The sequence below is a fragment of the Salvelinus namaycush genome, chromosome 1, assembly GCF_016432855.1.
Source record: "Salvelinus namaycush isolate Seneca chromosome 1, SaNama_1.0, whole genome shotgun sequence".
Classification (NCBI taxonomy): domain Eukaryota; kingdom Metazoa; phylum Chordata; class Actinopteri; order Salmoniformes; family Salmonidae; genus Salvelinus; species Salvelinus namaycush.
The window spans coordinates 66,108,900-66,134,774 of NC_052307.1; the positions used below are offsets into that span (position 1 = coordinate 66,108,900).

Sequence of the window (25,875 nt, forward strand, 5' to 3'; positions counted from 1 at the left end):
ACAGAGGGAGGTGTTTAGTCCCAGGATCCTTAGTTTAGTGATGAGCTTTGAGGGCACTATGGTGTTGAACGCTGAGCTGTAGTCAATGAATAGCATTCTCACGTTGGTGTTCCTTTTGTCCAGGTGGGAAAGGGCAGTGTGGAGTGCAATAGAGATTGCAACATCTGTGGATCTGTTTGAGCGGTATGCAAATTGGAGTGGGTCTAGGGTTTCTGGGATAATGGTGTTAATGTGAGCCATGACCAGCCTTTCAAAGCATTTCATGGCTATGGACGTGAGTGCTACGGGTCTGTAGTCATTTAGGCAGGTTACCTTAGTGTTCTTGGGCACAGGGACTATGGTGGTCTGCTTGAAACATGTTGGTATTACAGACTCAATCAGGGACATGTTGAAAATGTCAGTGAAGACACCTACCAGTTGGTCAGCACATGCCCGGAGCACCCGTCCTGGTAATCCGTCTGGCCCAGCGGCCTTGTGAATGTTGACCTGTTTAAAGGTCTTACTCATGTTGGCTATGGAGAGTGTGATTACACAGTCGTCCAGAACAGCTGATGCGCTCATGCATGCCTCAGTGTTGCTTGCCTCGAAGCGAGCATAGAAGTGATTTAGCTCGTCTGGTAGGCTCGTGTCACTGGGCAGCTCGCGGCTGTGCTTCCCTTTGTAGTCTGTAATAATTTGCATGCCCTGCCACATCTGACGAGCGTTGGAGCCGGTGTAGTACGATTCAATCTTAGTCCTGTGTTGGCGCTTTGCCTGTTTGATGGTTCGTCTGAGGGCGTAGTGGGATTTCTTATAAGTCTCCGGGTTAGAGTCCCACTCCTTGAAGGCAGTCCACCCTTTAGCTCAGTGCGGATTTTGCCTGTAATCCATGGCTTCTGGTTGGGGTATGTACGTACTGTCACTGTGGGGACGACGTTGTCGATGCACTTATTGATGAAGCCAGTGACTGAGGTGGTGTACTCCTCAATGCCATCGGAGGAATCCCGGAACATATTCCAGTCTGTGCTAGCAAAACAGTTCTGTAGCTTAGCATCTGCGTCATCTGACCACTTCTTTATTGAACGAGTCACTGGTGCTTCCTGCTTTAGATAATCCAGCAAGATCCTGCAACAATTGGGAGACTTCAGTGCAACAGTTGCAATAATTAGATTAGATAGTACCATTGAGGAAGATTTATCTATTTGTTCTCTCCTGCCAAAGGAAACAAGGAGGAAGGATGATAATAGAGGGGCACAGTAAGGAAGCGATACCCAGACAACACTGCCAAAAATGGTAGAGGAAAAGTATTTGACACTGCTAGCAAAGTAAAGGCCATATCTAGTTCTGTTAACACATTATAGAGGACAGATGAGAAGAAGAGCTACTTGAGAGGTGGCTCTATAATGACCCCAACACAAAAGCAAGATTAATCTTTTCCTTTCTTGCTCTGGCATTCATGAGCTGGCGATGACCCTGTTGGTTTTAAACAAGCAGACAGTGAACAAAAAAACACTGTCCCTAAGCAATCTTCACCAAATGCTACTCAGATTTTGTGTAGCTCTTTTTTTTGAGGCGTTGAGACAGAGCTAGTGATTCAAGAAACAAAATGCCACGTTATCCAGGTTGATTTATGAATGTTGTATCATGTACGCATGCATCAAGTGCATACCAATATTGCCTGCAAAACACCAGTCATGGTTGTTGTTACATAAATTTCCCGCGAGGTATCGCTGCAAATAAGTATTCCTGCGCTGACACAGAGAAAAACATTGGAATCATTCTGTGTGCTGGTGATGACAGAGAACCCAAGGATACAGGATATATTTGCGAAGAAAACTGAATGCACAACGTTCAAAGTGTCCAACATCAATCATATACGGATGAAATCGTGTTGTTTGAAGGTCGACAATGGGGTAAGTAAACTGTCTAGGGAATGTTAGCTAGCAAGTAGGCTAGCTAGCTAAGCTAACGACTGTTTTACTAGCAAGCTGGCGATTAATATTTACAGTGATTTTAGTTTTCATAGCTAACACTGTTGATAACATTGCCGTTTATAGTTACTGGCTACCTGGCTCATGCAAGTCTTCCAATGTTTTAAAACTCGGAACCTTCTTACGTGCTACCTTTTCGTTTTGTAGGTAACGTTAGCTAACTAGCTAGTTGAGATACTATTAAATTACTAGATAGAGGGCTAATGTCAGAAACCCTTGAAGTTCCAGTATGGAGTGATATGGCAGCCATATTGGTCAGGGAGATATCCAAAACAGTCTAAATTGAATACATGGCAGTAGAAACATACTCCGGATTTTAGTTATGCAGCAATGTGCAGCATGTGATGTCAAATTGTTTAATATAGTTATTGTCGACCTAAAATATTGTAATGGAATTATACGGGTTGTATACCAATTTTCTGTAAAAAGCAGAGTTGTGGACTCCAGTCACATGACTTGGACTCGAGTCTGACTCAAGTCACAAATTTGATGACTTGATAGAAAAGAAAAATGACTTGACTTGGAGCATCAGCACTCGACTTTGACCTGAGATTTATGAATTAAAATTATCTGGCCAGGTTTGTAATATTTTGTGGCACAGATTATACTGTGGATTGACTTCTACACGTAGCCAGAGACAGTAGCCGCAGCATCGCCCTTGCAAAAAACTGCAACAGTTTGGCTAGTGAAACGCACACTCGGCACTCTGATTGGACCAGCAAACTGTCAATCAACACAGGTCGGGTGAGCTAGCGAAGCGATTGATGATTTGCTGTACCACTCACTATACGATCGAGTGCAGCGCAAAAGAGACGATAAATATGCAGCTCCAAAACAATGTGGTGATCAAGAATATTAACGGTTTACTTTGTAAACTTACCAGCAATGGGGCAACACTTATTATCATAGTCCTACTGGTGTTTTGGTATGTAACAATTGCTTGAAATTGGTAATTTACTTATGAAGCTGGCATTTGGAATTTGTTGTTCAAATGAATTATTACTGTGGCGAAGACGCACCATAGCCTCCTGCGCGGCTCTTCACTTGCCTGCCAGTGAAGAGCGCTTTTTTCCTGTTGTTAAAATGTTTGCTGTTGCTTTCACACGTTTAAATGCATAGGCCCTATGAGGTAAATCTATATTCCATCAAATACTACAATAATTGCTCAAGTTTCATCATTCTATCCCCATACCGTTTATTGCAACACGTAGACATTTTAGGTTTCTGGTTTGATTAACATACGATTGATACCATTTCATTTAGCCAACCATTTCTTACTCTGAGTTGGCGCGATGTGTATAGTGCACATTAACGTTCGTAAGACTCATGAAGTAGAAGTTCTGTTTATTTAATTCAATGTATGGTTTCCTTTGTTCATATTCCCTGGGTTATGCCGGAGTTCTGTGTGTCTGTGTCCTATGACTCTGTCATGTTTGTTGTGTGTGAACAAATTATTGTTTCATGTTTGCATGGGGTTGAAATATCATGAATAATCATTAAGTCTGATTAAGACGAATGTACCAATGGATGTGGAAATTGCCTTTTACATTGTAGAACCAGTTTATTGGTTGTAATTGGGTAATTGTATGGTCTTGGGGGCCAAGCGCTTATATTATGGGGGCCAAGCGCTTATATTATGTAGGCCAAGCGCTTATATAATGTAGGCCAAGCGCTTATATTATGTAGGCCAAGCGCTTATATTATGTAGGCCAAGCGCTTATATTATGTAGGCCTACCTGTTTGAGCTCCTGTTAGATTTGGTTTCTCAGGGGGAGGGTGTACAGTCTTGCCCTCGACCTGTGTCCGTTCAGATAGGACAGGTTAAGCCTGATACAGAGGCTATTTCTTTTGGGCTATTGCCTGTGTATATTTGGTAAATCTACTCGTATATTTTGTATGATATGGCTTTCACCATTGGATCACCAAGACGTGTAAATAAGTCTACACTCTGAGCACGTTGATGTGTCTTCTGCTGATGTCATGCCCTTATGACTGCTACAAGGTCCCTATTTTACTATTCCATAGGCTAGTCAAAATGTGTTCTAGACAAAATAATGGAAAGGGCTGTCTGGTAGCCTCAATAGATAGACAAAGACTTGTAGTTGGACAAGTCGTTTGCATGTATAGTTATTTTTTTACTTGAGACTTGACTTAAACTTGTGACTGGACTTGACTTGCTCGTAGAATGCATGACTTGGACTTGACTCGAGTCTTGAACCGTTCTACTTGGGACTCAACTCGAGGCTCATCTTGTGACTTGACACTTGCTTGTGACTCAAATAATAGTGACTTGGTCCACCTCTGATAAAATAGCGTCTAAAATGCATGTTAAATAATAAAACATAACTTAAACTCACGTAAACTCGTACATCGCCTTGGTCCGTACAATTGCCCTTATTTTAACGCCCAAAAAACGTAATACTTCCAGATCAACTGTAATGTCAATACCATTGTAAAGCACAATTTCTCCCCTTTCCAACAGAATCAATTACATGACCTAAACGCTGCCCGTTTCTACATAATTCAAGCAGGCAATGAGCCCCGTCGGGTCTTTTTAAAAATGGCGTGTGGGGAAGCGAAACTAATGCGTGATAGTGAGAAGGAGAGATGTTGTGTGGGAAAATTGCTTTTTTTCACTCTATCTGTCTTATCGCCTCTAAAATGTAAATTAAACACTATAAAGAGTTTATATAATGTGTCATTACATACCTATTTGAAGGTTTGTGTCGAATTTGAATCGGGTTTTTAGGGCGGCGCTAAAATGATCTTAGAAGTAAACAGCGGCTTTGAGAATGATGATGGCATGCAATGATGACGCAAAAAATGCCTAGGTATCCCCCCTTACACCTGTCACTGTCCATTACTTGTTTTTAAACAATGAGAGAAGTGCTACACCTGGTGGAGAGAGATTGTAAGACAGAAATATTTGCTTTATGAGTGCTGTACGTTACGACATGACACGTCACAATGTAACGGAGGGTCCGTTTTTTTCAACTTTTCTCCAATACTATAGAGCCATTACCATGTTGATCAACGCTTGAATAGAATCCTAGTTCACACCCCCGATTTTGAAGTCAACACAGTCGCTACAGTCCCATTAGTTTTCTTTGTAGCCTTGTTTGAATGTTGCGGTTGCGCACATTTGTACGGAATGGGGTGAGTTTACGTCAGTGTTTGAGGACATGTTTAGGCTATAAGTCAAAGCAAAAACAGTGACAACCCTCTAAACTATTACTTTTAATGGGAGTCTTGCTTGTTTTCAGACAGTGCAGTCGCTCATCTGAGCTGATCCTGCAGCTCTGATGACTGTGCTAAGGTTATGTGTCTAAGATAATGCATATTAGATGTGTCAATATCTGATCCCTACAAGACATCATAACATGGCATATCAACCATGCCTGTGTACCAATTCTCTGTACCCATATCCTCATGCTTATGGTAGCTCACCTTCATCTATAAAACAGGGAAGATCAAATTCCAAAGCAATAAATGTCAGTACAGCCATATTGACTGGATAGAAAATAACCACTCTGTCCTTGAGGGAGTGTCAAGTTAGAGCGAGTTTGACCCCCCCACCCCCTTTCTCTTGAGGCTTGGCTTGGTGGGACGACGTAGCCAAGTCCATGTGTCTCTTGTCCTTCTGGTTCATGACTGTTTGCCCATGTGTTGTGTGTCTTCAGATGTAGCCGGTGAGATGGAATATCATGAGAGACCTGCTTCTTTTCGCCAAGCCCGCCTCAACCCCTTTGATCGGGGTGAGGAGGAGGGCGGCCCCCCAGGGGGTAAAACCCCCTCTCGAGATGGTGAGTTTGACTGGCGGGTTGAATAGTAGCCTAGTTCATTGATGGGTCCCACTATACATGTGAAATGAATTAACACCAGTGCTGAATGTGATTGCCATGTGATGAAAAGAGAATGCAGAGGCAGATTCTGTGTGTTTTACTCATCTCAGCAAAGGCCTGGAGAATGGATGAGCCGACAACCTGATGACATTGCAGCAGTCTCTTATTGAAGATGGAGTAGTGCAGTAGCCTGGTGGGAAGTCAGTTCATGTTGTCTATGCAGCCAGTCTGCATCTGAAAGTTTAGAGCTGCAACCTGTACCAGAGCAAGCTTTGTCTGCAGAACTATAGTCTGCAAGAGATGGAACAATCTATACATTTTGAAATGATGTGACTGACTGTACAGCTAAACAACAGCATAGACTGAAAGAGGAAGGCTGCTGTCTTTTCCATATCTCAGTTGCTTAATATCTGATTTAGTACCACTCTTGCAACAGCGCCCTAACCATTATGAGCTCATCAACAACATCAACTGACCCTGGATCTGTAGCTGTGGGCCAAAAGTAATGAGAGGAACTGAGACAGGAGCATTAGGTGGGACTGTGGTTCAGAACGATTCCTGTAATCATATGCCTACACTTAGCTCAGTTCACTAGAACACTGTCTAGGCTTCAGCTGCATCTGTCTGCCTCTCCAGCACTCTCTGGCAGCCAGCGACTCAGGATATCTTGTCTCTCGCTACCATGATGTCATCTGAGGTGTATGCAGGTACAAACAATATGCAGGCCTAGATAGTGAGATTAGCTATGGGTTTACTTGATACAGGCTACCTTGAGACTCCTACCTGCTGAATGTTGTTTGTTTGTAATGATATGTTCTGGCTTTAGGTCTATCTGATGAACTAGTCAGTTGTTAGACATCCAAAATGCTTATTGCCGGGGGTAGACATCTGTTTGTGGTCCAGGCTAACTGCTGATTTAATAGCACATGACATGTAGCATCTCTGTATTTTCATAATATATATATTTTTTTATGATGATAGGAGGGGAATCTTGTCCCTCGGGATCTTTAGGCCTAATTGATCCGTTTCTTACTGTGTTGAGGCGTCTGTTACAGCCAAAAGTAAAAGCTTTGGGAAGCAGCTTTTTATCAGGAAGTGTTCTTTGGAGATGTAGAAGCTTAGAGTTTCAAAGAGGCTAGCCCTCAGCCAATATCTGGTACCCTGGCACAAAACCACACGAAATGGCTTAAAGCCTCTCTCTGGTTCCTCTAAGGCTTTAAATATTTGATCAGTTTACATGCCCCCAGGCCTACCAGCACTCCCGTTGATTTAAAGACTGAAGAGCTTAACTGTGTATGCTCTGGTGCTGAAGTTGGGAGCCGAGCTAAACCAAGGAGAATTTCTTTATCAGATTGTCAGATTGCTTTGATCTGTGTGATTAGTCTGATAATACAGAAACCCACATTTGAGTTGGTGTCAGAGAATAAAGCTTCTATCTGCCATGACTTGCCTTTGTACTATAATTCTAAGTTCTTTGTACTTCAATGAAGTAGCATAAACTTGTCCCAAATAATTTTACGAAGAAGAATAAGATTATTGCAAATAAGGAAGATAGCCTTTGTTAAATCCAATAGGTGAGGTGTAAATTGGAGCGTAAGCTGATGTCTGGCCCACATCCATACCCACATCCGTACAGTGGGACTGTTAGATTAATCATATCTGCCTGTTAATCTTGAGGCTGTATAGGCTTAAGTCTGTTACCTAGCAACCTTTAGCACTTCAAAGGCAGTAGTCTTTCGCTGTTTCTCTCTGGTTTTAAACAGAGCATGTATTTGTATAAAAACAGTATCTTGTGACTGCTTTACCCACTCAGAGGGTGAAATTCCTTTTAGACAAATGTGTGTTCTGTAAAAGGTTGTGTGTGAGGTTTAAGTGGGCGTGCGTGAGCTTTACTGAGTGTGTGTGTGTGTGTGTGTGTGTGAGAGAACAACGCTTACAGTACTTCTTGTCTGTCTTTCCTCAGAGCTGAGACCTGAGCTCTTCTCCTCTAAGAGCAGAAACCAGAGTTTGGACCGAGCCATGGACCTGGGACTGGCAGAGGACCACTTTTCTCGACCTGTCGTAAGAACAATCCTTATACGGCCATTTTGGATGTTGGTGAACCACTGACCAGTCGGTGTGGTTGCATGAAAAGTAATTCTTAGTGAAAACACGACTGTGATGGATACATTTGTCTGTCTATGTGCAGTTTAAATGGCAATCAGTATGTGTTAATGTGAGATTTGGTGCCCGTGTCTGCCCATGCATGGACTTATGTGTGTTTGCGTGTTTTTACTGTATGTCCCCGTGCAGGGCTCGTTTGTAGCGTCGGACATTGAGCAGCTGAAGATGGCCATAGAGGAGTGTAAGAGATTAATCCTGGAGCTGCCTGAGCATTCAGAGAGACAGAAGGACACTGTGGTCAAACTCATCCACCTACGCCTCAAACTACAGGAGCTCAAGGTAAGACCAGGGGAGAGGGGAGGCTGGAGGGAAGTATTGAACTACCCAGAGGCCATGAGTTAAGGGGGAAAGGAATTAGTCATGGGAGGTAGATGGCAGTAGTCATATCTACGTAGAAGAGTCGACCAACTAAAAAAAAAAAAATTCAGAGCACTTACTTGTGAACATGAACTGTGTATGCATGAAAGCCATTCACAAATCATTCACTACCTCTGTAAATGTCAATACAATATTAGTGTGTAACATACAGTGCCTTCAGAAAGTAGTCACCCCTTGACTTTTTCCACATTTTGTTGTTTTACAGCCTAAATTTTAAATGTATTAAATTGAGATTTTGTGTCACTGGCCTACACACAATAACCCATAATGTCAAAGTGGAATTATGTTTTTAGAAATGTTTACAAATTAAATAAAAATGAAAAGCTGAAATGTCTTGAGTCAATAAGTATTCAACCCCTTTGTTATGGCAAGCCTAAATAAGTTCAGGAGTACACCTTTGCTTAACAAGTCACATAAGTTGCATGGACTGAATAATAGTCTGCAATAATAGTGTTTAACATTATTTTTGAATGACTACCTCATCTCTGTATCACACACTGACAATTAACTGTAAGGTCCCTCAGTCGAGCAATGAATTTCAAACACAGATTCAACCACAAAGACCAGCAAGGTTTTCCAATGCCTCGCAAAGAGCACCTATTGGTAGTTGAGTAAGAAAAAAAATCTGACATTAAAATATCTCTTTGAGCATGGTAAACTTATTAATTACACTTTGAATGTTGTATCAATAAACTCAGTCACTACAATGATACAGGTGTCCTTCTTAACTCTGTTGCCGGAGAGGAAGGAAACCGCTCAGGGATTTCACCATGAGGCCAATGGTGACTTTAAAACAGTTAGAGTTTAAAGGCTGTGATAGGAGAAAACTGAAGATGGAACAACAACATTGTTGCTACTCTACAATACTAACCTAAATGACAGAGTGAAAAGAAGGGACGCCTGTAAGGAAAAATAATATTCCAAAACATGCATCCTGTTTGCAATAAGGCACTAAAGTAAAACTGCAAAAAATGTGGCTAAGAAATTAACTTCATGCACTGAATACAAAGTGTTGTGTTCTGTTTGCCCCAAACATATCACTGAATACCACTCTATATATTTTCAATCATGGTGGTGGCTGCATCATGTTATGGGTATGCTTGTCATCGGCAAGGACTAGTGATTATTAAAAAAAAGTCTGTTTTCTAACAGACACTGGGAGACAAATTCACCTTTCAGCAGGACAATAACCTAACACACAAGGCCAAATATACATTGGAGTTGCTTACCAAGACGACATTGAATATTCCAGAGTGGCCAAGTTAGTTTGACTTAAATCAGCTTGAAAAGCTATGGCAACTTGAAAATGACTGTCTAGCGATGATCAACAACCAACTTTATTGAGCTTGAAGAATTTTTAGAAGATTGTACAATCCAAGTGTGCAAAGCGCTTAGACTTACCCAGAAAGACTCACAGCTGTAATCGCTGCAAAAGGTGATTCTAACATGTATTGACTCAGGGGTCTGAATACTTATGTAAATGAGAGAATTCTGTATTTCATTTTCAATACATTTGCAAAACCTTCTAAAAACATGTTTTCACTTTGTCATTATGGGGTATTGTCTTTAGATGGGTGAGAGGAAAAGAAATCCATTTAATCCATTTTTAATTCAGGCTGTAACCACAATGTGGAATAAGTCAAGGGGTATGAATACTTTCTGAAGGCAATGTACGTCTTGTTTTGGTCTTCGTGTCCATGTCTCCTCATTTTATGTCAGTCTCTCTCTGTGGTTGTCACATTTTAACTTTAAAAAAACATGTGAAACCACCCCTTATAGCTCATGCAGTGTCTGGATTCTGCTGGGATTTCCTGAATTGTTTTAAATATGGGTTGTTGTCATTCACACACTGTGAGAATGAGTGTGTTGAAAGTGCTGCAGTGAACTCGTCCAGTTGATTAATAACAGACTGTAGTGTAGGTCTCTGACACAATGCTGTGCTCTTGTGCTGCGTTTTGATTGACTCTGCTCCTTGTCACTCAACAGGACCCTGAAGAGGATGAGCCAAACCTGAGGGTGCTATTGGAGCATCGTTTCTCCAAGGAGAAGAGCAAGAGTGTGAAACAGACGTGTGACAAGTGCAGCACTATCATCTGGGGCCTCATCCAGACCTGGTACACCTGCACAGGTGGGAGTGCATTAAAACTAAGCCAAAATGTTCTCGGTGGTAAAACCTCATGGACACTGAACGGTTACAGCTGTATGGCTGAACTTGGGTAAACATATGAAAGAGAGCATTGCTAAAGAACCAAAACTGAATAGCGTTCAGTTGCTAGGCAACACTGCCCTCCTGAGACCTTCTGTTCTCCTCTGGTCGACGTTGGCCCTGGTGAATTAATTGAGTTGGAGAGAGAAATTGAATTGGTGTACCGTATGGCCAACTTTTTCTCCAGAATCTTAAGTCACATATTGAATTTTAAAACGGTAATTTGCTGTTGACTAATATCTCTGTCCCCCTGCCCCTCTCGCAGGTTGTTACTACCGTTGCCATAGCAAGTGCTTGAACCTCATCAACAAGCCCTGCGTGAGGTCAAAGGTCAGCCACCAGTCAGAGTACGAGCTAAGCATCTGCCCAGAGATCGGGCTGGACCGGCAGGACTACCGCTGTGCCGAGTGCCGCATGCCTGTGTCACTAAGTGAGTGTTCAGCCTTTATGAGACCGACTTGATAGCCAATTAGCAGTCAGCACAAATTGAAATATATGGGCATGATGTCTATGGACCCTTGTTGTATTAACACAATCACAGTTATAAAAGCAATGCCTAACCTCTGGGTCAATGGGCTGTGTGGACATTCTTCTCCTCTCACAGACTAATGTGACTAAACCTACTGTACTGTACAAGGTAAACCTGGAGCCCAATAAGTATTAGTGTTCCTCTGTGTGGATCTAAAGAGATTTAGCTAGAGCACTTAGTCATTCTCATCCACTCTCTATGCTAATATAACAGATGGTGCTTAACTCAGCCTGCTAATCTAATGCACTCACATCGAGCTTGGAGAGTTAAATCAGCTTTGATAGTGTAATGTGATCATTAAAAGTTACAGCAATAGTTACTTGCCAGGATTCTCCTCCCTGGGAGATGTTGAATGTAAATCAAAAGCTATGCTGAATTGTAGTATCTCATTAAGAGTTTAATTATGTTGTGGTTAGGAAAATATATGTTCCGTAATGTGTCAGTGAGTGTTGTGTGACAGTGTTAGTTGCATGATCAGTGAGTTGTCTCTGAGACAGTTATGTCAGTGAGAGTTGTGTGGCATGGTGTCGTAATCCCTCACGGAGCCCCATGCTGCACTGCACTGTGTTGTGTTGTCCTGTAGGGGGAATGCCCAGCGAGGCCAGGCAGTGTGACTACACGGGCCAGTACTACTGCAGCACCTGCCACTGGAATGACACCGCTGTCATCCCTGCACGCGTCATCCACAACTGGGAGTTTGAGCCACGCAAGGTACCAAAGAGAGAGATGCTAATAGCACACTGTTTTTCCTTTATCAATATAGATTTTTTACACAACCAGGAACTTCAACAAACTCTACCTTATATTACATGATGTTTACACAACCAGGAACTTCAACAAACTCTACATTATATTACATGATGTTTACACAACCAGGAGCTTCAACAAACTCTACCTTATATTACATGATGTTTACACAACCAGGAGCTTCAACAAACTCTACCTTATATTACATGATGTTTACACAACCAGGAACTTCAACAAACTCTACATTATATTACATGATGTTTACACAACCAGGAACTTCAACAAACTGTACCTTATATTACATGATGTTTACACAACCAGGAACTTCAACAAACTCTACCTTATATTACATGATGTTTACACAACCAGGAACTTCAACAAACTCTACATTATATTACATGATGTTTACACAACCAGGAGCTTCAACAAACTCTACCTTATATTACATGATGTTTACACAACCAGGAACTTCAACAAACTCTACCTTATATTACATGATGTTTACACAACCAGGAACTTCAACAAACTCTACCTTATATTACATGATGTTTACACAACCAGGAACTTCAACAAACTCTACCTTATATTACATGATGTTTACACAACCAGGAACTTCAACAAACTCTACCTTATATTACATGATGTTTACACAACCAGGAACTTCAACAAACTGTACCTTATATTACATGATGTTTACACAACCAGGAACTTCAACAAACTGTACCTTATATTACATGATGTTTACACAACCAGGAGCTTCAACAAACTCTACCTTATATTACATGATGTTTACACAACCAGGAACTTCAACAAACTGTACCTTATATTACATGATGTTTACACAACCAGGAACTTCAACAAACTCTACCTTATATTACATGATGTTTACACAACCAGGAACTTCAACAAACTCTACCTTATATTACATGATGTTTACACAACCAGGAACTTCAACAAACTCTACCTTATATTACATGATGTTTACACAACCAGGAACTTCAACAAACTCTACCTTATATTACATGATGTTTACACAACCAGGAGCTTCAACAAACTCTACCTTATATTACATGATGTTTACACAACCAGGAACTTCAACAAACTCTACATTATATTACATGATGTTTACACAACCAGGAACTTCAACAAACTCTACCTTATATTACATGATGTTTACACAACCAGGAACTTCAACAAACTCTACCTTATATTACATGATGTTTACACAACCAGGAGCTTCAACAAACTCTACCTTATATTACATGATGTTTACACAACCAGGAACTTCAACAAACTCTACCTTATATTACATGATGTTTACACAACCAGGAACTTCAACAAACTCTACATTATATTACATGATGTTTACACAACCAGGAACTTCAACAAACTCTACCTTATATTACATGATGTTTACACAACCAGGAACTTCAACAAACTCTACCTTATATTACATGATGTTTACACAACCAGGAACTTCAACAAACTCTACATTATATTACATGATGTTTACACAACCAGGAGCTTCAACAAACTCTACCTTATATTACATGATGTTTACACAACCAGGAGCTTCAACAAACTCTACCTTATATTACATGATGTTTACACAACCAGGAACTTCAACAAACTCTACCTTATATTACATGATGAGCAGCTGGTAAGAGAATGCACCGCTGTTTCCTTTGGTGACCGTGTAATGGATAAAAATCACTGGAGAACCAGGCCTGAAGCCAGGAATAATAATGATCCTATGATGTTGAGAGCATAGAACCCTATCACAGTGTATCACATGGAGACAGAACACATTAAAACACTATTGTGTTTTCTTAGCTTCTGTGTTTGACTATTTGCATTCTGTGTAGTTCTATCTCTAACAGTGTGTCCCCTGCTCTCTGGTCAGGTATGTCGTTCCTCCATGCGTTACCTGGCCCTGATGATACCCCGGCCTGTACTGAAACTGAGGGAGGTCAACCCACTGCTCTTCAACTTTGTGGAGGAACTAGTGGAGATCAGGGTAGGTGACATATCAGCAACAGGGACTCTGCATGAATAGTGTGTACTGAATGTTTGTGACATAAATTCATTAAAATGTGGTTTTGTCTTTTTGTACAGTTTTTGGTTTTATCTTGCACTCCATAAACTGGGATGAAGTCTGGGTTTGCTGTAGAACTTGTTTTGGGAGCTCTTCCTTGTCTGTACTATCACACAGTAAACCAGGCTTTTGTTTTCAGGAGATTCTCACCAGTCAGCAGTTCTATTTGTGCCAGTGTGTTTTGTGGTGAGGGATTAGAATACTGAGGCAGATAGACAGCTGTTTCTGTCATTGGGGAGATTGTCAGGCCAGAGAAGAAAGACACTTGTTTATGGTATATAAAAGAACTAGCTTCATCAGATAGTTCCGTGAAATTAGAAATATGGAGTGGGGGGCACATTCAAAAGCGATTTCCCATAGAACATGTTGTGTCTGACATTGGCCCATGGAATCAGGGTGTGACTAATGGCTAGTGTGTGAATGTGTTCCTCCCTGCAGAAGCTCCGTCAGGACATCCTACTGATGAAGCCCTACTTCATCACCTGTAAGGAGGCCATGGAGGCACGGCTCCTACTGCAGGTCAGCAACATCCCTGCAATATCAACACAACATCATCCCAACACCCCTACGACATCTTCACCACAGCCATAGCATCACATAAATTTCACATTCCAATCTCTGTATAAAGAACATTGCATTTGCATCCAGTGCCTTGCATAAGGGTCTTGCAGCAGTATTGTTAAACAACCCAGAGGAACCAATTTTTGCTGATGTCATGGCTGAGTATGTGCTGCAACAGCGCCACTCTCTGGCCTTTTATTAATAACATACTGATATAAGAATCATATCAAGTTTAAATTGTGACATGCTTTGTAAACAACAGATGTAGACCAAGTAAAATGTTTACTTACTTCCCAACAATGCAGAATACAATAAAGAAAATATATATACACTACCGTTCAAAAGTTTTAGAACACCTACTCATTCAAGGGTTTTTCTTTATTTTTACAATTTTCTACATTGTAGAATAATAGTGAAGACATCAAAACTATGAAATAACACATGGAATCATGTAGTAATCAAAAAAGTGTTATACAAATCAAAATATATTTGAGATTCTTCAAATAGCCACCCTTTGCCTTGATGACAGCGTTGCACACTCTTGGCATTCTCTCAACCAGCTTCACCTGGAATGCTTTTCCAACAGTCTTGAAGGAGTTCCACATATGTTGAGCACTTTTTGGTTGCTTTTCCTTCACTCTGCGGTCCAACTCGTCCCAAACCAGCTCAATTGGGTTGATGTTGGGTGATTGTGGAGGCCAGGTCATCTGATGCAGCACTCCATCACTCTAATTATTGGTAAAATAGCCCTTACACAGCCTGAGGTGTGTTCGGTCAATGTCCGGTTGAAAAACAAATGATAGTCCCACTAAGCCCAAACCAGATGGGATGGCGTTTCGCTGCAGGATGCTGTGGTAGCCATGCTGGTTAAATGTGCCTTGAATTCTAAATAAATCACAGACCGTGTCACCAGAAAGGCACCTCCTCCATGCTTTATGGTGGGAAATACACATGCAGAGATCATCAGTTCACCCACACCCGGTTGGGACCAAAAATCTCAAATTTGGACTCCAGGCCCCAAGCAAGTCTCTTCTTATTGGTGTCCTTTAGTAGTGGTTTCATTGTAGCAATTTGACCATGAAGGCCTGATTCACACAGTCTCCTCTGAACAGTTGATGTTGAAATGTGTCTGTTACTTGAACTCTGAAGCATTTTTTTGGACTGCAATTCCTGAGGCTGATAACTACAATGAACTTATCCTCTGCAGCAGAGGTAACTCTGGGTCTTCCATTCCTGTGGGGTCCTCATGAGAGCCAGTTTCATCATAGCGCTTGATGGTTTTTGCGACTGCACTTGAAGAAACTTTCAAAGTTCTTGAAATGTTCCGTATTGACTGACCTTCATGTCTTAAAGTAATGATGGACTGTCATGGACAGCTTATTTGAGCTGTTCTTGCCATAATATGGACTTGGTTTTTTACCAAATAGGGCTATCTTCTGTATACTGTTAGGATTTACCTAGGGGTCATGATTGGGGCTGTACAAATGTTTGGTGTATTAGAATAATTGATTATGCTTATGTTATATTAATAGAAGGGGAGGGCCCTTCTCATTATAAAGAGGCCCTTAGACAGAACTCTGCAGGGGAGTGAAGGAGATAAGACTAGGTAAACATTTCACAATAGGTCAACTTTGGGGGAAGGGGACATTTACTGCTAAGTGTTTAGCTAACAATAAGGGCCCTGTTTATACAGCTTTGTAGGCATGGTTTTGGTCCTAGGAGTAGAGGATGATGATATAGGTAGTGACGTCACCAGGTCGCGACTTAGGGTTTAATAAAACCACTGGAGACCTTTTGGTGGGGGCAGAACTTACTCAGAAACATGCGTGCTATGTTCCTGTTTGTCAACTTCTGTCTGCAATTGCATTAATAAAGGTTTTTGAATGATTTAATTAAAGATATTGTCATAATGCTATTTTCACCAATGAACCAATGATTGACAAAGAAGGACGTAAGGAACGAACCCTAACAATACCCCCTACCTTTGCACAACACAACTGATTGGCTCAAACGCATTAAGAAGGAAAGAAATTCCATAAATTAACTTTTAACAAGGCACACCTGTTAATTGAAATGCATTCCAGGTGACTACCTCATGAAGCTGGTTGAGAGAATGCCAAGTGTGCAAAACCGTCACGGCAAAGGGTGGCTATTTGAAGAATCTCAAATATATTTTGATTTGTTTAGCACTTTTTTTTGGTTTCTACATGATTCCATATGTGTTATTTCATTGTTTTTATATGTTCAGTATTATTCTACAATGTAGAAAATAGTACAAATAAAAACCCTTGAATAAGTAATTGTCCAAACTTTTGACTGGTACTGTATGCTTAATAATAGAAAAAACTAACACAAGGAATAAATACACAATGAGCAATGATAGCTTGGCTGTAAATACTGAACAAAAACATAAACGCAACATGTAAAGTGTTGGTCCCATGTTTCATGAGCTGAAATAAAAGATCTCAGAAATTGTCCATATGCACAGAAAGCATATTTCTCTCAAATGCTGTGCATGAATGTGTTTACATTTACATTACATTTAAGTCATTTAGCAGACGCTCTTATCCAGAGCGACTTACAAATTGGTGCATTCACCTTATGACATCCAGTGGAACAGCCACTTTACAATAGTGCATCTAAATCTTTTAAGGGGGGGGGGGGGGGGGGGGTCAGAAGGATTGCTTTATCCTATCCTAGGTATTCCTTAAAGAGGTGGGGTTTCAGGTGTCTCCGGAAGGTGGTGATTGACTCCGCTGTCCTGGCGTTGTGAGGGAGTTTGTTCCACCATTGGGGTGCCAGAGCAGCGAACAGTTTTGACTGGGCTGAGCGGGAACTGTACTTCCTCAGTGGTAGGGAGGCGAGCAGGCCAGAGGTGGATGAACGCAGTGCCCTTGTTTGGGTGTAGGGCCTGATCAGAGCCTGAAGGTACTGAGGTGCCGTTCCCCTCACAGCTCCGTAGGCAAGCACCATGGTCTTGTAGCGGATGCGAGCTTCAACTGGAAGCCAGTGGAGAGAGCGGAGGAGCGGGGTGACGTGAGAGAACTTGGGAAGGTTGAACACCAGACGGGCTGCGGCGTTCTGGATGAGTTGTAGGGGTTTAATGGCACAGGCAGGGAGCCCAGCCAACAGCGAGTTGCAGTAATCCAGACGGGAGATGACAAGTGCCTGGATTAGGACCTGCGCCGCTTCCTGTGTGAGGCAGGGTCGTACTCTGCGGATGTTGTAGAGCATGAACCTACAGGAACGGGCCACCGCCTTGATGTTAGTTGAGAACGACAGGGTGTTGTCCAGGATCACGCCAAGGTTCTTAGCGCTCTGGGAGGAGGACACAATGGAGTTGTCAACCGTGATGGCGAGATCATGGAACGGGCAGTCCTTCCCCGGGAGGAAGAGCAGCTCCGTCTTGCCGAGGTTCAGCTTGAGGTGGTGATCCGTCATCCACACTGATATGTCTGCCAGACATGCAGAGATGCGATTCGCCACCTGGTCATCAGAAGGGGGAAAGGAGAAGATTAATTGTGTGTCGTCTGCATAGCAATGATAGGAGAGACCATGTGAGGTTATGACAGAGCCAAGTGACTTGGTGTATAGCGAGAATAGGAGAGGGCCTAGAACAGAGCCCTGGGGGACACCAGTGGTGAGAGCACGTGGTGAGGAGACAGATTCTCGCCACGCCACCTGGTAGGAGCGACCTGTCAGGTAGGACGCAATCCAAGCGTGGGCCGCGCCGGAGATGCCCAACTCGGAGAGGGTGGAGAGGAGGATCTGATGGTTCACAGTATCGAAGTCAGCCGATAGGTCTAGAAGGATGAGAGCAGAGGAGAGAGAGTTAGCTTTAGCAGTGCGGAGCGCCTCCGTGATACAGAGAAGAGCAGTCTCAGTTGAATGACTAGTCTTGAAACCTGACTGATTTGGATCAAGAAGGTCATTCTGAGAGAGATAGCAGGAGAGCTGGCCAAGGACGGCACGTTCAAGAGTTTTGGAGAGAAAAGAAAGAAGGGATACTGGTCTGTAGTTGTTGACATCGGAGGGATCGAGTGTAGGTTTTTTCAGAAGGGGTGCAACTCTCGCTCTCTTGAAGACGGAAGGGACGTAGCCAGCGGTCAAGGATGAGTTGATGAGCGAGGTGAGGTAAGGGAGAAGGTCTCCGGAAATGGTCTGGAGAAGAGAGGAGGGGATAGGGTCAAGCGGGCAGGTTGTTGGGCGGCCGGCCGTCACAAGACGCGAGATTTCATCTGGAGAGAGAGGGGAGAAAGAGGTCAGAGCACAGGGTAGGGCAGTGTGAGCAGAACCAGCGGTGTCATTTGACTTAGCAAACGAGGATCGGATGTCGTCGACCTTCTTTTCAAAATGGTTGACGAAGTCATCTGCAGAGAGGGAGGAGGGGGGGGGAGGGGGAGGAGGATTCAGGAGGGAGGAGAAGGTGGCAAAGAGCTTCCTAGGGTTAGAGGCAGATGCTTGGAATTTAGAGTGGTAGAAAGTGGCTTTAGCAGCAGAGACAGAAGAGGAAAATGTAGAGAGGAGGGAGTGAAAGGATGCCAGGTCCGCAGGGAGGCGAGTTTTCCTCCATTTCCGCTCGGCTGCCCGGAGCCCTGTTCCGTGAGCTCGCAATGAGTCGTCGAGCCACGGAGCGGGAGGGGTGGACCGAGCCGGCCTGGAGGATAGGGGACATAGAGAGTCAAAGGATGCAGAAAGGGAGGAGAGGAGGGTTGAGGAGGCAGAATCAGGAGATAGGTTGGAGAAGGTTTGAGCAGAGGGAAGAGATGATAGGATGGAAGAGGAGAGAGTAGCGGGGGAGAGAGAGCGGAGGTTGGGACGGCGCGATACCATCCGAGTAGGGGCAGTGTGGGAAGTGTTGGATGAGAGCGAGAGGGAAAAGGATACAAGGTAGTGGTCGGAGACTTGGAGGGGAGTTGCAATGAGGTTAGTGGAAGAACAGCATCTAGTAAAGATGAGGTCAAGCGTATTGCCTGCCTTGTGAGTAGGGGGGGAAGGTGAGAGGGTGAGGTCAAAAGAGGAGAGGAGTGGAAAGAAGGAGGCAGAGAGGAATGAGTCAAAGGTAGACGTGGGGAGGTTAAAGTCACCCAGAACTGTGAGAGGTGAGCCGTCCTCAGGAAAGGAGCTTATCAAGGCATCAAGCTCATTGATGAACTCTCCGAGGGAACCTGGAGGGCGATAAATGATAAGGATGTTAAGCTTGAAAGGGCTGGTAACTGTGACAGCATGGAATTCAAAGGAGGCGATAGACAGATGGGTAAGGGGAGAAAGAGAGAATGACCACTTGGGAGAGATGAGGATCCCGGTGCCACCACCCCGCTGACCAGAAGCTCTCGGGGTGTGCGAGAACACGTGGGCAGACGAAGAGAGAGCAGTAGGAGTAGCAGTGTTATCTGTGGTGATCCATGTTTCCGTCAGTGCCAAGAAGTCGAGGGACTGGAGGGAAGCATAGGCTGAGATGAACTCTGCCTTGTTGGCCGCAGATCGGCAGTTCCAGAGGCTACCGGAGACCTGGAACTCCACGTGGGTCGTGCGCGCTGGGACCACCAGGTTAGGGTGGCCGCGGCCACGCGGTGTGAAGCGTTTGTATGGTCTGTGCAGAGAGGAGAGAACAGGGATAGACAGACACATAGTTGACAGGCTACAGAAGAGGCTACGCTAATGCAAAGAAGATTGGAATGACAAGTGGACTACACGTCTCGAATGTTCAGAAAGTTAAGCTTACGTTGCAAAAATCTTATTGACTAAAATGATTAAAATGATACAGTACTGCTGAAGTAGGCTGGCTAGCAGTGGCTGCGTTGTTGACTTTGTTTGAAAGTGTAGCTGGCTAGGTAACCTCGATAGCTGGCTAGGTAACCTCGGTAACTGGCCAGATAATTAGTCTAAACTACACAAATGTCTTAGATACAAGGACAGCAAAGACAGCTATGTAGCTAGCTAACACTACACTAATCAAGTCGTTCCGTAGTTCCGTTGAATGTAATAGTTTCTACAGTGCTGCTATTCGGTGGCTAGCTGGCTAGCTAGCAGTGTTGATTACGTTACGTTACGTTAAAAGGACGAAAATAGCTGGCTAGCTAACCTAGAAAATCGCTCTAAACTACACAATTATCTTTGATACAAAGACGGCTATGTAGCTAGCTAAGATCAAACAAATCAAACCGTTGTACTGTAATGAAATGAAATGAAATGTGATACTACCTGTGGAGCGAAGCGGAATGCGACCGGGTTGTTGAATGCGGAAGTGTTAGTAAGTATTTATCTTTTGCCATGTTAAACCATCCACCTGACCAGTGTGGCATATCAAGAAGCTGATTAAACAACATGAATATTACACAGGTGCACCTTGTGCTGGGGATAATAAAAGGCCACTCGAAAATGTGCAGTTTTGTTACACAACAAAATGCCAGAGATGTCTCAAGTTGAGGGAGTGTGCAATTGGCATGCTGACAGCAGGAATGTCACCCCAGAGCTGTTGCCAGAGAATTTAATGTTAATTTCTCTACCATAAGTTGTTGTTTTAGAGAATTTGACAGTATGTCCAACTGGCCTCACAACTGCAGACCACATGTAACTACGCCAGCCCAGGACCTACACGTTCATCTGAGACCAGCCACCCGGACAACTAATGAAACTGTGGGTTTGCACAACAGAAGAATTTCTGCACAAACTCTCAAACCATCTCAGGGAAGCTCATCTGCATGCTCAACATCCTCACCAGGGTCTTGATCTGATTGCAGTTGGTGGCACGCTGGAGAAGTGTGCTCTTCACAGATGAATCCCGGTTTCAACTATACCGGGCAGATGGCAGACAGTGTAGTGTGTATGGTGTCGATTGAGTGAGTGGTTTGCTGGTGGCGGTGGGGTTATGGTATGGAAAGGCATAAACTACAGACAATGAGCACAATTGCATTTTATCTATGGCAGTTTGAATGCACAGAGGTACCATGACGAGAGCCTGAGGCCCATTGTCGTGCCATTAATCTACTGCCATCACCTCATGGTTCAGCATAATGCACAGCCCCATGTTGCAGGGATCTGTACACAATTCTTGGAGGCTGAAAATGTTCCAGTCTATGGCCTGCATACTCACCAGACATGTCACCAGTTGAGCAAGTTTGGGATACTCTGGATCGACAACTGTTGTGTACAACAGCATTTTCCAGTTCCCGCCAATATCCAGCGTTTTTCGCATAGCCATTGACTGATTTCCTTTGAACTGTAACTCAGGAAAACATTTGAAATTGTTGCATTTTGCGTTTTATTTTTGTTCAGTGTACATGAATGCACAGTACTGAGTCGATGTTCAAGGGTACGGGGAAATGGAAGTAGATATGTACAGTTGAAGTCGGAAGTTTACATACACATTAACCAAATGCATTTAAACTCAGTTTTTTCACAATGCCTGACATTTAGTCCTAGTAAAAATTCCCTGTCTTAGGTCAGTTAGGATCACCACTTTATTTTAAGAACGTGAAATGTCAGGATAATAGTAGAGAGAATTATTTATTTCAGCTTTTATTTATTTCATCACATTCCCAGTGGGTCAGAAGTTTACATACACTCAATTAGTATTTGGCAGCATTGCCTTAAAATTGTTTAACTTGGGTCAAACGTTTCAGGTAGCCTTCCACAAGCTTCCCACAATAAGTTGGGTGAATTTTGGTACATTCCTCCTGAACGAGCTGGTGTAACTGAGTCAGGTTTGTAGGCCTCCTTGCTCGCACATGCTTTTTCAGTTCTGCCCACAAATTTTCTATAGGATTGAGGTCAGGGCTTTGTGATGGCCACTCCAATACCTTGACTTTGTTGTCCTTAAGCCACTTTGCCACAACTTTGGAAGTATGCTTGGGGTCATTGTCCATTTGGAAGACCCATTTGCGACCAAGCTTTAACTTCCTGACTGATGTCTTGAGATGTTGCTTCAATATATCCACATCATTTTCCTACCTCATGATGCCATCTATTTTGTGAAGTGCACCAGTCCCTCCTGCAGTAAAGCACCCCCACAACATGATGCTGCCACCCCTGTGCTTCACGGTTGGGATGGTGTTCTTCTGCTTGCAAGCATCCCCCTTTTTCCTCCAAACATAACAATGGTCATTATGGCCAAACAGTTCCATTTTTGTTTCATCAGACCAGAGGACATTTCTCCAAAAAGTACCATCTTTGTCCCCATGTGCAGTTGCAAACCGTAGTCTGGCTTTTTTATGGCGGTTTTGGCTTCTTCCTTGCTGAGCGGCCTTTCAGGTTATGTCGATATGGGACTTGTTTTACTGTGGATATAGATACTTTTGTAACTGTTTCCTCCAGCATCTTCACAAGGTCCTTTGCTGTTGTTCTGGGATTGATTTGCACTTTTCGCACCAAAGTACGTTCATCTCTAGCAGACAGAACGCGTCTCCTTCCTGAACGGTATGACGGCTGCGTGGTCCCATGGTGTTTATACTTGCGTACTATTGTTTGTACAGATGAACGTGGTACCTTCAGGCGTTTGGAAATTACTCCCAAGGATGAACCAGACTTGTGGAGGTCTACAATTTTTTTTCTGAGGTTTTGGCTGATTTTCTTTTGATTTTCCAATGATGTCAAGCAAAGAGGCACTGAGTTTGAAGGTAGGCCTTGAAATACATCCACAGGTACACCTCCAATTGACTCAAATGATGTCAATTAGCCTATCAGAAGCTTCTAAAGCCACGACATCATTTTCTGGAATTTTCCAAGCTGTTTAAAGGCACAGTCAACTTAGTGTTTTTAAACTTCTGGCCCACTGGAATTGTGATACAGTGAAATAATCTGTCTGTAAACAATTGTTGGAAGAATTACTTGTGTCATGCACAAAGTAGATGTCCGGACCGACTTGCCAAAAGTATAGTTTGCTACCAAGAAATTTGTGGAGTGGTTGAAAAATTAGTTTTAATGACTCCAACCTAAGTGTATGTAAACTTCCGTGTGTGTGTGTGTGTATGTATGTATGTCTGCTTAGTTGTCAGCAGTTATGGTATATGATACATACAGCAAGAGGGGATTATTCTAGTTCATATGCAAATTAAATATTCATATGCATATGAAAATATTGTCCCAAGTAAGGGTTTGTTTTTACAGGGAAAGGTGCTCAAATTTCAGGCAATGCTTTTAGGTATTTCATTATGTGAATTAACATTCAGTTGGTTTAAAGTCAGTTAACCTAATTTAATGGAAATGTGTCAGTTCCCTCTCTCTCTATATATATTTGAATCTCCCGTCCTCTCTTAGCTCCATGATCGCCAGCACTTTGTGGAGAACAATGACATGTACTCGCTGCAGGATTTGATTGACATCTCCAGTGGCAGACTCAGCTGCTCTCTCACAGAGATCCACACTACCTTTGCCAAGCACATCAAACTGGACTGTGACGTGAGTTTTATACTGTACTTGTCTATCACAAAGGTGAGGAAGAACAGGCATCATTCTGGGGAGAAAACCAATTGAGCCTGCAGATGTTTTACTGAGCTGTAGAGACCTGTGATACTGACCTGTACCCTGTCTTTTGACCTCTCCAGCGGTGCCAAGCCAAAGGCTTTGTTTGTGAGCTGTGTAAGGAGGGAGACATCCTGTTCCCGTTTGACAGCCACACCTCAGTGTGCCACGACTGCTCTGCTGTCTTCCACAGGTCAGTCCCCTATCTGTAGACACCAGATGAGGCTGATGGGAGGAGCTATAGGAAGATGAGCTCATTGATACCGTTCCATTACAAACACATCATGCATATGGTAACCATATGTTTGACTCTGTTGCATTTATTCCATTCCAGCCATTACATTGAGCCAGTCCTCCTATAGCTCCTTCCACCAGCTTCCACTGGCAGACACGTTTATCAGTGTTCATGTATATTATCAGTGATTGGTTGACACTTGCCTTTTTTCCTGTGTGCTGTTTCTCTTTAGGGACTGTTTCTATGACAATTCCACAACTTGCCCGAAATGTGCCCGGATGACCGAACGCAAGCACGACGATCCGCCGTATCTGAAAGACAAGTAGCCCTGTTGATCTAACCATGTCACTCTGACTGACAACCTGTGGGAGTGGCCATGGCACTTTCTTATGTTGAGGACCATCAAGACATTTTTATGACACAAACATGACTAGCTTTCCCTCTTGCTCTCTCTCTCTGTTGTTTTGTGGGGATGTTGTTAAGTTACTTTGTTCCAGTTCAGTGGACTACAGATAGCAGGATACCAGAGTTTTATATGATCCGGTAATGAAGTGTTATACTCTGAGACTGGCTGCATTGTATAGCCCACAGAAACGCACCCTGAGCACTAAACCAATGTTGTACAGTATGTGTGTTACTGTGTGAGAGTACTATATGGGCATCATGTTGCAGGCATGAATTGCAATGTGGGTCACATAACTGTCTTTACTTCTTAACAATCAAATATCTTTAACTACCTTGAAGTAGGTGTTAAATTCCAAATTAATCTAAACAAATCCATTTAACAAAACTACCATTCACCTCCAGGCCTTAACTGACATCGATAACAAGAGCCAGGTATTTCTAGTGAGGTTAGGTCGTAGCTCTTCAAGACTTCCTCCCTGAGGGCATGAGGTATTTCACCCCCCTGTTGTTAAACAATGCGTCACGTGATGGACAATGACACTAAAATAGTTTTTTATTGTTTATTTGTTTAAACACCACAGAATTATCTGCCTGAAACACTTAAGAGAACATGTGGTTTGTATGTTATGTCTTAGGGAACTTTAATGTAGTACCTTTTTTTACAGTAGAATTATTGGGCAGCCATGTAAACAATGTCAAGAGGGTAAAGTGAAGGAGAGCTCATTATGATGTGCTGATTAACTATATCTTAAGTTGACACACTGTGTGCTGACATATTTGGAATTCTAATTGAACACTGCATTTACCCATTGATCATGTGATCTATTTACAGTATTTTTGTGGGGGGTTTTGCAGCCTGCCTCAAGGTATGGCACATTATTTTCAGAGATGAGAAAGCTGACAAATGATACTTCTGGACACATGAGCATGTTGATGTTGACAAATTATTTGTTTTAAAATAATGAGTATTTGGCTGTTAAGTTTTTCTCTACATAATGATCTTCATAACATGCAAGTGTAATGTTCCATGTGTTAGTGAAAATCCAGATATAAACATGAATTGTAAGATCATGTGAAGTTAAGCATGAATAATGTATTAATAAATTCTATGTTGTGAGGAGTGTTTTAGCTGACACTGTGGCAGCCTTTGCCAATTTAGCCCTCGGCTCCCGGCCTGTGGCAGAGGCTAATGCAAATGTTACTGTGTACCTTGGCCATACTGAATGCTGTTTTGAACAGTGTACCAACAAACTGTATTTAAAAAGGAACCAACAAACTGTAT

The 25,875-nt window shown here is 42.7% G+C and overlaps 1 protein-coding gene across 2 annotated transcripts; it reads left to right on the plus strand.

Moving 5' to 3' along the window:
• The first annotated feature begins 1,734 nt into the window (after positions 1-1,734).
• LOC120047702 (differentially expressed in FDCP 8 homolog) lies at positions 1,735-25,711 on the plus strand. 2 transcript variants are annotated; one of them, XM_038993259.1, is made up of 12 exons: positions 1,735-1,892; positions 5,651-5,773; positions 7,776-7,873; positions 8,105-8,254; positions 10,340-10,481; positions 10,825-10,989; positions 11,672-11,799; positions 13,739-13,852; positions 14,369-14,449; positions 23,750-23,890; positions 24,037-24,146; positions 24,421-25,711. In XM_038993259.1, the coding sequence occupies exons 1-12, from the start codon at positions 1,820-1,822 to the stop codon at positions 24,512-24,514; spliced, it is 1,419 nt and encodes a 472-aa protein (XP_038849187.1). In that variant the 5' UTR covers positions 1,735-1,819; the 3' UTR covers positions 24,515-25,711. The 2 variants fall into 2 exon arrangements, with proteins under 2 accessions (XP_038849187.1, XP_038849194.1); XM_038993266.1 differs by lacking the exon at positions 5,651-5,773.
• Positions 25,712-25,875: the final 164 nt, after the last annotated feature.

Bases quoted from the DNA above. Each gene is read 5' to 3' on its own strand.
- LOC120047702 (XM_038993259.1), top strand. From the start codon at position 1,820: ATGCACAACGTTCAAAGTGTCCAACATCAATCATATACGGATGAAATC. The intron at 5,774-7,775 runs GTGAGTTTGACT...GTCTTTCCTCAG, and splicing joins TAAAACCCCCTCTCGAGATG to AGCTGAGACCTGAGCTCTTC. The intron at 14,450-23,749 runs GTCAGCAACATC...GTCCTCTCTTAG, and splicing joins AGGCACGGCTCCTACTGCAG to CTCCATGATCGCCAGCACTT.